Source organism: Capricornis sumatraensis, chromosome 19 (genome assembly GCF_032405125.1).
Source record: "Capricornis sumatraensis isolate serow.1 chromosome 19, serow.2, whole genome shotgun sequence".
Classification (NCBI taxonomy): domain Eukaryota; kingdom Metazoa; phylum Chordata; class Mammalia; order Artiodactyla; family Bovidae; genus Capricornis; species Capricornis sumatraensis.
The window spans coordinates 71,622,237-71,639,296 of NC_091087.1; the positions used below are offsets into that span (position 1 = coordinate 71,622,237).

At 45.1% G+C, this 17,060-nt stretch overlaps 1 protein-coding gene across 2 annotated transcripts in view; it reads left to right on the forward strand.

The window, feature by feature from the left end:
- The window catches only part of EML1 (EMAP like 1), a 132,113-nt gene that overhangs the window by 37,517 nt on the left and 77,536 nt on the right, over positions 1-17,060 (forward strand). For both annotated transcript variants that reach the window (XM_068991382.1, XM_068991383.1), the window contains exon 2: positions 10,843-11,025. In XM_068991382.1, coding sequence (XP_068847483.1) covers positions 10,843-11,025 — 183 coding nt within the window. The remainder of the gene's footprint in view (positions 1-10,842; positions 11,026-17,060) is intronic.

A 17,060-nucleotide genomic window follows, 5' to 3' on the forward strand; every position in this document is an offset into this window, starting at 1 on the left:
CATGAATTTTACCTTGTTGAGAGATGGATATTTTATATTCCCATAAAGTTTTTGAGCTTTGTTCTGGGATGTGGTTAAGTTACTTGGAAACAGTTTGATTTTTTCAAGTCTTGCTCTTCGGCTTCATTAGGGGGAAGCAGAGTAACATATAGTCTGGGGTAAAATCCTCTGTGTTCTCTACCCAGGACCCTGTGGATTGTGGTTTTCCACCCTAGCTCAGCCTGACAGGAACTGTTTGCAGCCCTGTGTGCGCTCTGGAATGGCTGTCTTTATTCTTATTGAGTGGCTCCTGTCCAAGACCCGGGTAATCTCCTCACACATTAGTGCTGACGGCTGAAGCCGAAGACTTGCAGGCATCCTCTGCACATCCCTGGAGTGTCCTCGCTCTGCGGGTCCCTCCACTTTGGTATTCTGCCCTCTGAACTCTCATCATCTTGGCTTTTCTGGACTTCCAGCACTGTCTCCCCCACCAAAGGAGACCCCCCAGGCTCCACCCGGCTCCCCCCTGCATCGCTTCCTGGGAACGCTTCAGGCTGTGCCTGGGGCAGTCATAGGCTCACCTCTTTGCGTGTCCTCTCTGAGCAGTCACTGCCCTCACTGTCTGATGTCCAGTGTCTTGATAAACCGCGGTGTGGTGGATCTCGTCTGTTCTTTTCAGCTGTCTTAGGTGGGATGGCAAGTCCAGTCCCTGTTGCTCCATCTCGGCTCGAAGCAGAAGTTGATGACACCTTGAAAAAAATAAATAGTTACACAATGTCAATAAAAAAGGACACAGAAAAAATTCTACAGTAATGATAATCACAGAAAAGAACGTGGGTGAGAGAGGTTAGAGTTCAAAACATCCTTTTAGAGTCTAACCTTAGAGTGTTGTAGCTCCACTTTTTTGATAGGAACCTAAAAGATAATCTGTACAATGAGAACCTAGGTACTTTCCCTTGTAAGGTCATCCATGAACCAGTCATGTCTGCCGTATTATCCTGAAGATAGAGGACTGGTTTTCAGCATGTTTTAGAAAGTTGTATCTTGAAGAACCAGTGGCCTGGCTTTAGCCCCAGTGGTGTATTTCAGGCCATTTACATTGTGCTTTTCTGACCTTCATATCAATTATTAAAAGCACAGGCTTTCGTGCAGGGGAATATTATCTAAAACTAATCAAAACAGTTCACTTTAGAAGACAGTCAGTGTTACGGGTAATGTAACTGTAGAGAACTTTAAATCAAAACATTTTTATACTAATGGAAATTAATAGAAAAAATAACGAGAATAGCTTTCATTTTATTTCTTTTACTGAAAGGTTTCAAATCCATTGTATCAAATAAAGACTTGTTAAAGGTACCTTTTTAGATATTTTTTGTTAAGTCTGTTTATGAAGTGAGGACCTCCTATGGAGTGGTGTACAACAAACACAATGAGTGTGTGCTGCACTAGCCTCCGCGTGAAATAGAAACGTAGGCTCTGGATTTAGAGCTCTATCAAGTCCCACTCTTGTGTTTGTAATTCTGTCTGCTCTCCCCTTCCCCACCTCCAAAATTTTAATCTTGCCTTTTATGGTAAGGATTTGGGGATTCTGCATGACTTGCTAGGAGCTTTGTTACAAAGCTTTCGTCTTTTTTCTTCTCCCTCCTCTCGGCTTCTCTCTCCTCCCCTCCCCTCCTCTCCCATTCCCCCCTCCCCTCCCCTCTCTTCCCCCTCCTCCCCTCTCTTCCCCCTCCTCCCCTCTCTTCCCCCTCCTCCCCTTCCCCCACTCCCTCATCCCAGCTGTCCCAAAGACTGGACGTGCCATTCCTGGCTTAGTGTGGTGCTTCTGAACTTCAGAGCAAAGCTCAAGTTTTAGGGCCGATCACTTCACACATTGCTGGGAGCATCTCTTGTTTGTTTTAAAACTGTACGGTGGGGATGTCTGTTACTGGAAACCTCACTTTTCCCCATGTGATGAGAATTCCTTTATGACCACACTAGATGTCAGAGATCTTAGAATTACTATATTAATTTCTTGATTTTAATGTCATTGCTTGCTTATGCTCTTGGGGACACTGAGGTTTAGTAATCCTGGTCCATAGTCCTGGGAGACTTCAAGATGTTTACTCAAAGGATGTCTTGTAAATACTTTCCCCCCTTGCAGAATTCACCCCCTGCAGGTTTGTGTTGCTTTTACATGAACTGTGCTCATTAAAGTCATGTTCTCTGACGTGAAAAACAGACTTGATGTATACTTGATATGTACTAGGCTGTCAGATATTTATTAAATAAATCTGGAAAATTCAGGGTTAAAAAAAACGTAAAATGGATGGAAAAGGTATTAACCATTTTACAATATCTAGGTCTTTAAATTTCTAACAGAAACAAGACAGAATTTCTTCTGCAAAGTTAAGGGTGTGTGTGCATGCAGGTGTGTGTCTACACGTGTGTGTGTGTGTGTGTGTGGAAGTGTGTATAGTATTAGAAATAAATATTAAAGTGTTAAGTGTTAAATAAGCATTCTAAGGATTTCAAGAAATCTCAGGGCTCTGTGGGAAGTCTTTGCTGGCTTGGTAACTATCATTAGGCAAAATGAAATTAGAGCATATTTCAAGATAAAGTAATCAACACATTTCCTAAACACACAACCAGAGAATTTCAAGGCTGATCTTTCCATAAGCAACTGTTCTTATCCTTTCTCTTTTGTTTCATCTGTCATGCATTCATTGAAACCCAGCAGCTCCCCCGGAACCCTGCTCTTTGCGCTCCACCTGTGTTTTGCTCTAGGTCTGTCTAGTCCTGTATTACATCTCCAGCCGGCTTTTTGCCCAGTGTGTGATGGAGGTGGGGTGGGGACAGTTTAATTGCGCTCTGGTCTATGTCCGTTTTTCTGGGGTAGTTATTTGTTGACCAGTCTCTGTTCTGCTAGGTAGGGAGCCCTAAGGCTAGGAAGGTCACAGTGTCTGGCCCAGAAGATGCTTCGTAACATCTTGTTGAATTTAATGGAAGGTTTGTTAGCTTTAAACTCTGTGTCATCTAAATTCAAATGAGTCACATATCACGTCTTAGGGTGATCGTATGTGTTTTTCCCGGTGTCCAGCGCCACTGTTTCACAACTCAAGACTCATAAAAGATCTTGGTACAATTTCCTTCCAGATTCAAGAGACTCTGCTGAAGCTCCTTTAATCAGTCACAGTGGCAGCGACTGATTTTTATCTATATATATTTAAATATCAGTCAGGGGCTATAGTCAAGTATACAGACATGAGCTCCACGTCATTTGAAGCAGGTTTACTGATGGGATAGGGTCAGCTCTTGTCATTTTCTATGAAGTGATGACTTTCAGAACCAGAGCTCAAGTGCAGGTCCAGCCCTGGGATGAGCAAGACTCAGTTCCTGACCTACCCAGATGATCAAAGGAGAAGCCAGAGTCTTAGAAGTGAAACAGAGCTGGAACCCTCCAGCCAGGGGTGGCGTCCAGGGCTGCAAATCTCACAGCAGAGCTGAAACCCAGACCTGAGAGTAACAGAGCATATGCTGCATGTCCGCGCTGCCTGTTTCCGTATTTCTTTTGCGAGTGAATGCTGTAGTGATATAACTTTTCTGCAAACAGTGCATGATGCGGAAAGCCAGCTTTTACGTGAGATGTCTACCTACAGATTATTGAGTCGTTGTTCGTCCTTATTGCTTTTACGATTGGTTCCTAAAATACTAGAACCCTATTAGACTTTTTCTAAATAGCATTTGTCTAATATTTTGGAAAAGGTAAAATGATGCAAAAATTATACGTTTATGTTGTGCTTAGTACCACACACGTCCTACTGGAATGAGTACTTGTCAATTGGAGGGACTCCAGGGTCCCGTGTAAAGGCTCGCCCTTGCCTTGCTGCATTCACGGCATGACTTAGATGAGGTGCGTGAGAAGCCTAACTTCTTCAATCTCATCTCTGAAACAGGCATGACACCCAGATGGAGTCAGTTGTATGAGCACTTCCCTGGTGGTCTAGTGGTTAAGACTCCAGTCTTCTAATGCAGGGGACATGAGTTCCATCCCTGGTATGGGAACTGATTCCACATGCAGCAGGGCCTGGCCAAAAAAAAAAGGAAAAAAGATGTCGTATGGGTTGGAGATAATGCCCCATAAGACCCAGGGTTTGACACATAGTGGGGGGGTAGTAAACGTAGCTATTACTGTTTGGTGCTATCCTTAATGTTTTAAATAATTAAGGAAAAGAGAGGCCACCTCAAAATAAAGGGGACAGATTCTCAGTTAACCTTTTAAAGAATAGCCCCACGTTGACCTCCTGGAACATCATTCAGATAACAGCAGGACCTTCATATCTCCAGGAGATTTAGAGTCAAGAGTCTGTTTTTATCTCTAGGTAATGAGATAATCATATGAATGAAGAAAAAAGTGTACTTTCCTTGCCTTTTAATAGAATAAAACAGATAAGTTACCTGAAGATCTTTTTGTGCCACTTCTCACTGTAAACAGTAATTAAGCTTGAAAGTCATGGCCACAAATAGCAGCATGAAGACCAGGTAAAGGGCACAGCTCAAGGTCACCTTTTTACCTATGGAACCAGGCGTGCGATAGGACCTACCAGGCCTAGTGACATCACCTGAGACTCAGAAAGAAGCTGGCGTTTGGCTAGGTTCTTATGAGAAGCGAGTCAAGACAGAGCCCTGGATGGAATGCTCGGTGCGTGTTTTGGCCATCAGCCAGGTGCTGTCAAGGGTTCCCTGTTGGCGCAGATGGTAAAGAACCCGCCTGCCAGTGCAGGAGATGTGAGAGATGCAGGTTCGATCCCCGGGTCGGGAAGATCCCATGGAGGAGGGCAGGGCAACCCACTCCCGTATCCTTGCCTGGAGAATCCCGTGGACGGAGGAGCCTGGCGGGCTACAGTCCATAGGGTTGCAAAGAGTCAGACACGACTGAGTGACTAACACTTTCCCATGACAGCACCTGCAAGCGTGCTAAGTCGCTTCACTGTGTCCGACTCTGCAACACCACGGACAGTAGCCCGCCAGGCTCCTCTGTCCATGGAATTCTCCAGGCAAGAATACCGAAGTGGGTTGCCATTCCCTTCTCCAGGGGATGTTCCCAACCCAGGGATGGAGCCTGGGTCTCCCGCGTTGCAGTCTGAACCACCAGCGAAGCCCTGCTGTCGTGGCAGAGGACTTTCGTGAAGCTGTTCATTTCAGCTTGTGTCAATTTCCTCAACGTGATCAAGGTGCTGCAGAGCCAGAAATGGTACTTTTTGCTTTCGTCTCAGCCTGTCTCATGGGGCAAGCACTGCGCATACTTGCAGGATGTGTTCAATAACTTAGTAAAGTTGATTTCACTGTTTTCAGTGTTTGCTCTTTGCTGTGATAAACAATATTAGCAGCAGTGAACTATAGAAATCCTAGACTACCTAGGGAATTTGGGATGGACATGTACACACTGCTGTATTTAAAATGGATAGCCATCAAGGACCTACTGGGTAGTGGATGGAACTCTGCTCAATGTTAGGCGGCAGCCTGGATGGGAGGGGAGTTTGGGAGAGGATGGATATATGCATATGCATGACTGAGTTCCTTCCTGTTCACCTGAAACTATCGCAACATTGTTAATCGGCTATACCCCGACACAAAATAAAAAGTTAAAAACCATAAAGCAATACGAACAAGTGAAAAAATACTAAACTACCATTTGTGTTGAGCACCCATTTGCCATCATCCTGTTTGATGTTTCGTATACATTAACCTCTGACCTCACAAGAACTTCAGAAGACAGGTTATGGTGTTATTCCTAGAGGGGTCAAGTCCCGTTGGCCAAGCTCACACAGTTCATCAGTGCCAGACCCAGGAGCTGAGCCCTGCTGAGTTTGAATCCCAGGTCAGTGTCCTCTCAGAAGCCCCAGGACCCAGACAGTCCAGTGCAGGTAACCCTGATCATGATCTTTTCCAAGAACCAGCCTTCTGACCTGTGTTCAGACCTTGACAGAATGCCAGGAGGCTGGACTTGCAGCCCCAGGAAGGTCTGTGGCTGGCAGAGTGTCTTCTAGAACAGCTGGCCCGCTGAGACATCTGCCCTGAGGTCCTCACCCCACTTTGGGGCCGGTCCTGCCTCACATTAAATCCTGTCCACCCCCTCGCACACAGCATTACCGCCATCTGAGGGATGGTTGCCCACACTGAGATAAAGGGACACCCTGCCCACCCTGTGTAAATAGATCCCAGGGACTTGCTGAGGAAATGAGCAGCGCCACAGCCAGTTCTGGGTAAAAACTCGAGGTAAAAATACAGAGAATATCATCTTTTCTCAAGCTTCCCCTAGCACACCCCAGAGTGCAGTGATGCTTGAAAGAATGCGAAAACTTTGAAAACCGATCAAGCTGCCCTCTTGTTAACACCATCTTAACGACCTCTGTAGACGAACTTTAGAGGCCTTAGAATGAAAATTACTTAAATAAATAACCTGTGAAGGTTTCATGTGGCTGGATTCCCAGTCTCAGGAGGTTTTCTTTGACGGAATTCAGATGCACTCGCCCGTCCTGTGCCGTGCCATGCGCAGAGGTTGGAAATGGTTTGTGTTGGTTAAACCGAGCTTGGGGTTTTGTTGCTCATTATGCTAATCAGCTTGGCCCCAGCTGAATTGGCATGGTAAGTCGTTCGAACAACACTGGCCTTTTCTGTGCACAAGGTTAAGAACTCCAGGCAGCTGCCACTGCTGCCAAGAAGCCTGAGTCTGATCTCGAGGGTCACTGCCCGCAGTAGCAGAAGACATTCCACAGCGGTGAAGGCTGTGGTGCTGGCAGGATCTAATAAGCACTGGGATTATGTGGCCTGGGGAGAACTTCAGCCAGTCTCACAAATGGAGGTCCTCTTAGCAGATCAGACATTTAAGTTTTTAATCACTTGTATTTGAAGGCAGATATGGAGGTTCTTGGGCTCTCCTGGTGGCTCAGATGGTAAAGAATCCACCTGCAGTGCAGGAGACTGGAGTTCGATCCCCAGGTTGGGAAGATCACCCGGAGAGGGGAACGTCTACCCGCTCCAGTATTCTGGCCTGCAGAATTCCGTGGACAGAGAAGCCTGGCGGGCTGAAGTCCATAGGGTCACACAGAGTTGGACACGACTAAAGCGACTTAGAACGCATACATGCACAAACAGGCCACTGGAATGCTGTTTTGCATCATAAATGTTGGCAATATAGAGCAGCAGATATATAGCTGCCTGTCTTCCATGCTGGATTATGTGATATTGATTATAAGACACAAGGTTGAACGACAGAGGCTGACTGATTCCCTTCCAGGGCTGTGCTGGCCAGCACAGTCTGTGTGTTCGGGTCCCACCGATGGATGTGGCGCCCTGCTCAAAGCTGCCGTCCACTCGGACAACTCAAAAAATATGATTCTATAAGCAGATTGGGAGCTTCCCTGATAGCTCAGTTGGTAAAGAATCTGCCTGCAATGCAGGAGGCCCCAGTTTGACTCCTGGGTCATGAAGATCCCCTGGAGAAGGGATAGGCTACCCCTACTTCAGTATTCTTGGGCTTCCCTTGTGGTTCAGCTGGTTAAGAATCCGTCTGCAATGTGGGAGACCTGGGTTCAATCCCTGGGTTGGGAAGATCCCCTGGACAAGGGAAAGGCTACCCACTCCAGTATTCTGGCCTGGAGAATTCTTTCCATGGACTGTCCATGGGGTTGCAAAGAGTTGGACGTGACTGAGCAAATTTCACTTTCACTTTCCATAAGCAGATTATTTTATGGCTTAGAAAACACGTTATTAATCAAACGCTCATGTCTAATGAATTTTTCAGCGCTATTTTATATCATGATATTCAGTCAGAAATGAAGAGACAGAGTTTGGGGATCCCCCCCACCTCTAGCTTTTTTCATCTGGGGATTTCCCCACTCAAGCCAATGTTCTCAGTTTTCAGACTTCGTTTTTTTACTTTTTAAGGACGAAAAGACTGCAGGTTTTTCCACATGTGTCCTCACCCACCTGTGTGTTTACTGCTTAGCTCAGGGAAATCATGAAACATGAAATCATAAAAATCATGAAACAGGGAGTCTGGGGTGTTTTTCTAGCGCCCCATCGTCCCTCCACCAAGCGAGTGCAAACTCCCGCTGGAGTCTGTATGCTTGTGTCCATGCTCCAGGGCTGCTTCTGTTGTTTGTATGATTTGCAGGCTTAACAATGCCTTTCTGCAGGGAGTGCTATCCAAGAGAAGTCATCATACCCAGCAGCAGAAGAGATTCATGATGCTTACATGTTCGTTAGGAGACATAAACAGTGAGCAAACAAGCAAGGTGATTATAGTTCATGGTGATGCTATGAAAGAAAGAAATAAGACGGATGTGACTTCCTTGGCGGTCCAGTGATAAAGACTGCACGCTTCCGCTGCAGGTTTGATCCCTGCTCGGGGAACTGCCATCTGCAAACTGCATGCATGCGTGCTGAGTCATTTCATTCGAATCCCATTCTTTGTGACCCTATGGACTGAAGCTCACCAGGCTCCTCTGTACATAAAGTGAAAGTGAAAGTCGATCAGTCGTGTCTGACTCTTTGCAGCCCCCTTGGACTGTACCATCCATGGAATTCTCTAGGCCAGAACACTGGAGTGGGTAGACTTTCCTTTCTCCAGGGGATCTTCCCAACCCAGGGATCGAACCCAGGTCTTGGATTCTTTACCAGCTGAGTCACCAGGGCATGGCATGGGCAGAAAAAAAAAGAAAAGAAACAAGGTGAATGTGACTGAAAAGAACAACTTTAGGAAAGATTATTAGCCAGATTCTCTGAAAAACTCCCATTCGAATTGAGACTGAAAGGATAGAACTTGGTCATGGAAATGCTTCAGGCAAAGGCAACAGCAGACACAAATCCTTTAAGTAAGAGAGAAAGGGTAGTTTGACAGGAACTCAGAAAGAGAGGGGAAGAAGGGTGTGAGATGAGTTGGAGAGGCCAAGAGGACCATGGAGGGCCCTGATGGACCTTGCTAAGAAATTATGAGTTAGCTATTCTAGACAGAACTGTGATGAGTTGTCAAGGCTGTATATTGTCACCCTGCTCATTTAACTTATATGCAGAGTATATCATGCAAAATGCTGGGCTGAATGAAGCACAAGCTGGAATCAAGATTGGTGGGAGAAATATCAGTAACCTCAGATATGCAGATGACACCACCCTTATGGCAGAAAGCAAAGAGCCTCTTGATGAAAGTGAAAGAGGAGAGTGAAAAAGCTGGCTTAAAACTCAAAAATCAAAACATTAAGATCATGGCATCCAGTCCCATCACTTCATGGCAAATAGATGGGGAAACAGTGGAAACACTGACAGACTTTATTTTCCTGGGCTCCAAAATCACTGCAGATGGTGACTGCAGCCATGAAATTAAAAGTTGCTTGCTCCTTGGAAGAAAAGCTATGACCAATCTAGACAGCATGTTAAAAAGCAGAGACATTACTTTGCTGACAAAGGTCCACTAGTCAAAGCTATGGTTTTTCCAGTAGTCGTGTATGGATGTGAGAGTTGGACTATAAAGAAAGCTGAGCACTGAAGAATTGATGCTTTTGAATTGTGGTGTTGGAGAAGACTCTTGAGAGTCCTTTGGAGTGCAAGGAGATCCAACCAGTCCATTGTGAAGGAAATCAATCCTGAATATTCTTTGGAAGGACTGATGCTGAAGCTGAAACTCCAATACTTTGACCACCTGGTGCGAAGATCTGATCATTGGAAAAGACCCTGATGCTGGGAAAGATTGAAGGCAGGAGGAGAAGGGGGCGACAGAGGATGAGATGGTTGGATGGCATCACCAACTCCATGGACATGAGTTTGAGCAAGCTCCAGAAGTTGGTGATGGACAGGGAGGCCTGGCGTGTTGCAGTCCACGAGGTCACAGTCAGGCATGACTGAGCAAATGAACTGAACTGATTGCTTTGTCAGGTTTGTTGTTGTTTAGTTGCTAAATTGTGTTGTCCGACTTTTTGTGACCCCATGGACTGCAGCCCGCCAGGCTCCTCTGTCCATGGGATTTCCCAGGCAAGAATACTGGAGTGAGTTTTCATTTCCGTCTCCAGGGGATCTTCCCAACCCAGGGTTCAAACCTGCATCTCCTGGCAGGCAGATTCCTTACCACTGAGTCACCTGGGAAGCCTCTTTGTCAGATTAGCCAATCCTTTAAAGTCTTGACTGGTGGGTAGTCATTGCACGGACCTGTCAGTAGCGTCGTTGGAACAAAAGCCAGAGGCTGGGCAGCAGATTTCCACCACCTGTGGGAAGTTGTACTAGACGTACGCTAAGATCCACTCTACTTCTAGGGTTCTCTAATATCATGCAAAGAAAATGGCCCAGCTCTAGAAAAATATCGTGGCAATTAAAACCACAGTTTAAAAAAATGAAGAGCACAAATCTAGAGAATGAAAAGACAGTAGCAGAATGAAGCGCTGTAGTTCCTTGTAATAAAAGGCTTCACACAAGCCTGCCGTGGTCTCTGGTGGTGTGGTTTGGTTGCTCAGTTGTATCCGACTCTGTGACCCCGTGGACTGTAGCCCACCAGGCTCCTCTGTCCATGGGATTTCCCAGGCAAGAATACTGGAGCGGGTTGCCATTTCCTCCTCCAGGGGATCTTCCTGACCCAGGGGTTGAACCCGGGTCTCCTGCACTCAGGTGGGTCTCCTGCACTCAGGTGGGTCTCCTGCACTCAGGTGGGTCTCCTGCACTCAGGTGGGTCTCCTGCACTGTGGGCAGATTCTTTACCGACTGAGCCAGCAGGGAAGCCGTGGTCTCTAGTTTTTAGATATCACTGTGTGATGGCCGCGTGCTGGTGTGTGCCTCTGGGTCTGACTTCTCTGGGCAGCAGTTGAGACTCAGTTGCTGCTTTCTTCCCCGGTCTAGATGACAGCGCTTCTGCTGCCAGCAGCATGGAGGTGACAGACCGCATCGCCTCCCTGGAGCAGCGAGTCCAGATGCAGGAGGACGACATCCAGCTGCTCAAGTCGGCTCTGGCCGATGTGGTTCGGAGGCTGAACATCACCGAGGAGCAGCAGGCCGTGCTCAACAGGAAAGGACCTACCAAAGGTGGGCGTTGGAGATGCACGGGAGCGGCAGTGGGCTCGGCAGTGGTGCATTTTGGTTATTTCTCATTTTAAGTATTCTTTTCTAAAAAGTCGAAGTACAGTTAATTTACAATGTTGTGTTAGTCCCAGGCATACAGCAAAGTGCTTCAGTCATACATATACATGCGTGCATGCTAAATTGCTTCAGTCGTGCCTGACTCTCTGCAACCCCATAGACTGTAGCCCGCCAGGCTCCTCTGTCTGTGGGATTCTCCAGGGAAGATTACTAGAGTGGGCCATCGTTTCCTTCTGCACTGATCTTCCCGACCCAGGGATCGAATCCCTGTCCCCTGCATGGGCAGGCGGGTTCTTTGCCACCAGCACCACCTGGGAAGAACATACGCATACATGTGTCTATTCTTTTTCAGATTCTGCTCTCTTATGTGAGTGTGCGCTCATGTCGGACTCTTTGCGATCCCATGAACTGTAGCCTGCCAGGCTCCTCTGTCTATGGAATTTTCCAGGCACAGGTTCTGGAGCAGGTTGCTATTACTTCCTTCTCCAGGTGATCTTCCAGAACCATGGCTAGAACCTGGGTCTCCTGCCTTGGCAGGAAGATTCTTCACGGGTGCCTCCTGGGAAGCCTTTATAGGATGTCACAAAATACTGAGTATAGTTCTCTGACTGTATGTACAGTAGGTCCTTGTTGGTTATCTGTTTTATATACAGATGAGATGGTTAGATAGCATCAGCAGCTCAACGGAAATGAATTTGAGCAAACCGCAGGAGATAGTGGAGGACAGAGGAGCCTGGTGTGCTGCAGTCCGTGGGGTCGCAGAGAGTTGGACACGACTTAGCGACCGAACGAGCACAATAAGTTGTATATGTTAATCCCAACCGCCTAATTTATCCCTCTCCCTCCGTTCCCCTTTAGGAATCGTAAGTTTGTTTTCTATGTCTGTGCGTCTATTTCTGTTTTGTAAATAAGTTCATTCGTATTTGTTTTTGGATGCCACATGTAAGTGATAGCCTGTGGTGTTTCTCCGTCTGACTTTCTTCACTTGCTTTGATCATCCCTGGGTTCATCCACCTTGCTGCAAGAGGCATGATCTGGTCCTTTTGTATGGCTGACTAATGCGCCCCTGCGTACAATGTGCCGCCCCTTCTTTACGCGCTCGTCTGTCGATGGACATCTAGGCTGCTTCACTGTCTTGGCCGTTGTGCTCGGTGCTGATCTGGACACTGGGGTGAATTATGGTTTTCTCTGGACATATGCCCAGGAGTGGGATTGTAGGATCACATGGTGGTTCACGGCAGATTCTTGCTCCAGGAGACATGTTGCTCTCTTAATATTGACAGAGAACCCAAGCTTAGAACAACACTGAAGCAATCGTAGGATTGTTGAAATCATCCCACAAAGTGTGACGGTATCTTTTGCCTGGACATTGGTGAGTTGTAGCCGACGTTAGTGAGTTGTAGCCAATGTTGTAGCCGACGTTGGTGAGTTGTAGCTGACGTTGGTGAGTTATAGCCGACCTTGGTGAATTGCAGTAGACATTGGTGACGAGTAGCTGGCATTGGTGACTTGTCGCTGACGTTGGTGACTTGTAGCCAATGTTGGTGAGTTGTAGCCGACATTGGTGAATTGTAGCCCAGGCGTGCACAGTTGTAGGTGATCAGTAAACGCCAGTTGAATCCAGGAAGAAATGTCCACAGTGGACCGGAAAACAGTTTGCTAAGACTCTAAGATAGAGAGAGCTTGTCAAACCAAAACCGAAACCACACACTATTCCTTGGCCCCTGTGGAGGCTGTGCCACCTGGATACTTTCAGTGACTCTCGTCTCTCTCTCTGCCCTCAGTTTACAATGGCGTCTAGTCTAGCACAGCAAACACTCTTGATCAGGGGCTGAGAGGGGGCAGGCCCCTCCCTGACGTGCTTAGAACCTGAAGCTTATTACTAACTTCCGCTCCTTCTTTGCTCATAAGCTCCTAGTAAGGCAAAACCTCCTGTTTTTTTCTTTTAATCCCTTTTTCTTTTTTCTAGTAGAACATTGCCTAAACAGAATTCTATACCTATAAATAGTGGATTTCTGGCACATTTAAATCACCATTTCATTCCCCAGTGGTGCCTAGGAACAAAATAGAAAGCAATATTTGTGTGTTAAGTAACTCTGTAGTGACCCTCTTCTTACAGTTGTAGAAATAAAATGCCTCGTAAAAGCTTCTCTCTTGCTAGTTAGAACCCTGGCAGCTGATTTCAGCCAATATGCATTACTCATTTTTGGCCAGAACCGCTTTTCCTCATGGCTAACTCTTGAAAACGAAATTCATCTTGGCTGTCAAATTCCTTTGGTTAAGCCATTTTAAGTCTGTAGCATATAAATGTCCCTTTAAAATTACCTTTCTTATTTTGTTGGGATTTAGCAAATCATTTCACAGTTACCATCTTTTCCTTGGAGTTGGGAGAGGGTACTATCTTGATGTTGCATCTGTTCGTTTCTTCTCCAGCCTGGATACATTTTCACATGTCTGTAGAAAGCAATCTCTTTTCCCTGTCCTTCAGGGTAATTATCACCAGCTCCATGTGAGATATACATATTGGGAGATGCCTACATTGTGAATAATCCCTTTAAATAATCTTTTTCTCTTAAGTTACAAAGCGATTAGGGTATTTTAAATAGAAACCAGGTTATTCTAGGTATTCTTGACCTATGCAGCTTTCCAAAAATAAATCTGATGACTACTGTATCTTAAAGGGTGCATTTGAAGTCGTTGCTTTATATGCAACTTCAGGCTTCTAAACTTCTATTTTTAGAAAAGGGTGGGGGGGCGGAATAAAGGGGCCTGCCCAGGAGTTTTCTTTTCTTGATTAAGAGTAAAGTTTGAGTTTTGGAGGCTTCTAAGCTTTTTTTCTTCATACTTAGATTGGATGTTTCTTTATAGCATTCTTTTCGAAAATGAAAATAAACCAAAGCACGATAAAGTCACACCAAGAAATAGAAAAAAGGTCGTAAGAGAACTGGTGAGTGGCATGGCCTGAATGCAGGGGGCTGTGGTGTCCCCACTTTCATATGCACTTAGAGGATGGTGGGAGAGGAGGGGAGAAGCGGAAGTGATCCCATGGGAAGCTCCGAGTCGCTGCTTCTCTTTCAGAGCTTGCCGTGTTGGCACGCCATGTGCCCCTTACCTGGCTGGAGCTGGCACTCCAGGGCTGTGGCTTAGTTGGGGGATACTTAGGCAAGACAGCTTTGAGACAAACCTCCTCTGGGTCTTTGAAGGCCACAGTATTACTGCCACATGCTGTTCTTTGGGTTTGCCGCCCTCGTACAGACTGGGCACGTGGTGTTCAGATTTTTTAAATATTAAACGACTTTCCCTCCAGGGTGAGTTGCCAGAAGCTTAGGTCTCAGAGTCTTGAGCTTCTGGTGCATAGCGTTGAGCTGTTTTCCCAGTGACAGGGATGACTGGGCCTCAGAGAAACAGGCCACCTGGTCAGACAGGGAGCCGCTGGTGTGGCTCAGCTCTAAAGAAGGGCATGGTGAGCGCCGTGACCGTCCATCAGCCATTTTAAAATGTCAGACTGTAGTGTCCACTCACTGGCCTCAGTATTGCCAGGGAGACCATGGATGATAACTCATCCTTTTCATGACAGTGTGTCCTTCACTATCTCCCAGAGCTTGTTCAAACTCACGTCCAGTGAGTCGGTGATGCCATCCAACCGTCTCATCCTCTGTTGCTCCCTTCTCCTCCTGCCTTCAATCTTTCCCAGCATCAGGGTCTTTTCCAGTGATCGGCTCTTTGCATCAGGTGATCAAAGTACTGGAGCTTCAGCTTCAACATCAGTCCTTCTGATGAACGTTCAGGACTGATTTCCTTTAGGATTGATGGGTTTGATCTCCTTGCTGTCCAAGGGACTAGGAAGATTTGGGATGTTTTAATTATGCTGTGCTTGGGTTATCATAAATTGGGGAGAAGAGAATTGAATAATATCTGGAGGCCAATATTCTTAAAATTCTTGCTAATATGAAAGTTTTTCCAGTGTTGTGGTTGGACTAGGGGAACAGAATGCAGTGAATAGACACCATTATATTGCTATTCTGAGTGTGGATACAGAAAAATGCATGGGGATAAGGGAATTCCTTACAGAATTACAGGTATTGGAGAAAAATTGTATAGAAAATACAAAAGCAAAAGTAACCACTAGGGACATAACCAGAAAACTGTGGCACCTCATATGAGGGAAAGCTTTGTAATCTTCAAAGATGCTTCTGTTTTAGGTAACAGCATGGGAGATGTTTGTGTATTATATTAAAAGGCAGAATCAGGATATCAAACTGGATATGTTGTATTTTCCAAATAAACAGACAAAAATCTATGCAAAGAAGAGTGAAGTGTACCAAGAGTTATCTTTTTTTTTTCCCTGAGTGATGGGGTGATGATTTTTTTTCCTTTTTATGCTTTTATACTAAATGTTCTTTGGTGTGCATTCCTTAATAAGCAGAAGGAATTTATGCTTTAAAAATGACTCCTTTCTTACCACCAAAGGTGATCTTCACTGCACAAGGTCAGCAACAGGGCTCAGAACAAGTGTCTGGAGCCTGCAGCTTGCTCACGTGTCTTCTCGAGAAGACAAGGAATGTGCTTTGGAGTTAAATTCATAATAGATCCATTGTTGACATGCACGACTAATTTCCACTTCAGTTCTAGGGAAGTGTTATGGGATTTTAATGTAAAATGTAGGTTGAAATCTAGTTGTCCCTTGTATGAGAGGATTGTCTGCTTTTTTTATACATTAACCAACTAGAGTTCTTATTTCTCATTTAAAATTTTGCTTGGCAGTTCAGACTGTCGTTTGACAGCTTAACTTTTTAAAAACCTGAATATACCTTCTTCAGACTTTCCTGTTCTTTATATTAATAGTCCCATTAATCAACAGATCAGAGAGTAAATCACTATAAGCAGAAACCATCTGCTGGAGGCGCTGACAAGCAAGACAGTTCTGTTAATCTGGAACATCAAAACCTCATCTCAGAATTTAGTCTTGGCGAGTACTGTGGAAAGCAAACTGCAAGTCATCCTTAAGGAGCTTCTGCTATATTAACACTTAACACTGATATTCACTATAATACCTGAGACTACCATTTATTAATTGGATAGGTGTTGGCCTTTGCAGTAGGTATTTTGGATATATTAATTCCTGTCACTTCTCCATAGCCCTTTGAGGTGGGTATTAGTGTTCCCATTTTACAGATGAGAAGGCAGCCTCTAGGAGACTGGATAATTTGCCCCACACAAATTGTCCATCTGGTTTGGGGAAATCTGGAACTTGACCCCTGTAGGCCTGGCTTCGCTTCTGTTTCTCAGTCATCTGTGTTGCTTGGATGTACACGCCTCTTAGCAGTATTATTTAAATTAGCATTATTCAAATCAAACCGAATATTTAAGAAATGAATACTGTGTGACTTGAAATGAGAGTTCTTTTTTTCAAGGTTTAATTTGCAAAGTTTCCTAAATACAATAAATCATATTCAGCGTATAATTATGTAAAATATTGTGTTATAGTCTATAAATTTTATTAGAGAGGTGTAACTAACAAATTAAAAAATTTTCAGTTCTTTTCAGTGAATGCAATCAATGCATATTTAACTTAGTTCTTTCTCCTGGTTAGCCAAAATTAGCAATTCTTCCTTCTCTCACATCTACTGTGCTTTCTCCTTATCTTTCTCCTTACAAATTAGTTAATTACAGAAAATAACCTGTGCTTTCTTTTAGACAGAACATGCCATAGTTTCTTCCATTTTCCTCTGTAATTGCCTTTGCCAGTTTAAATAGACGTTCGTTAGTGATTTGTAGAAAAGACTTGATAGATATGGAGGAGGAAATGGCAGCCCACTCCAGTAGTCTTACCTGAAGAATCCCATAGACATAGGAGCCTGATGGGCTACAGTCCATGGGACTGCAAAGAGTTGGACACGGCTGAGCGACTGAACACGTGGTAGATATATTCAGTAGATATATTTCAGAGACTGAGAAAGATTGTTTTTAAACTTTGTATT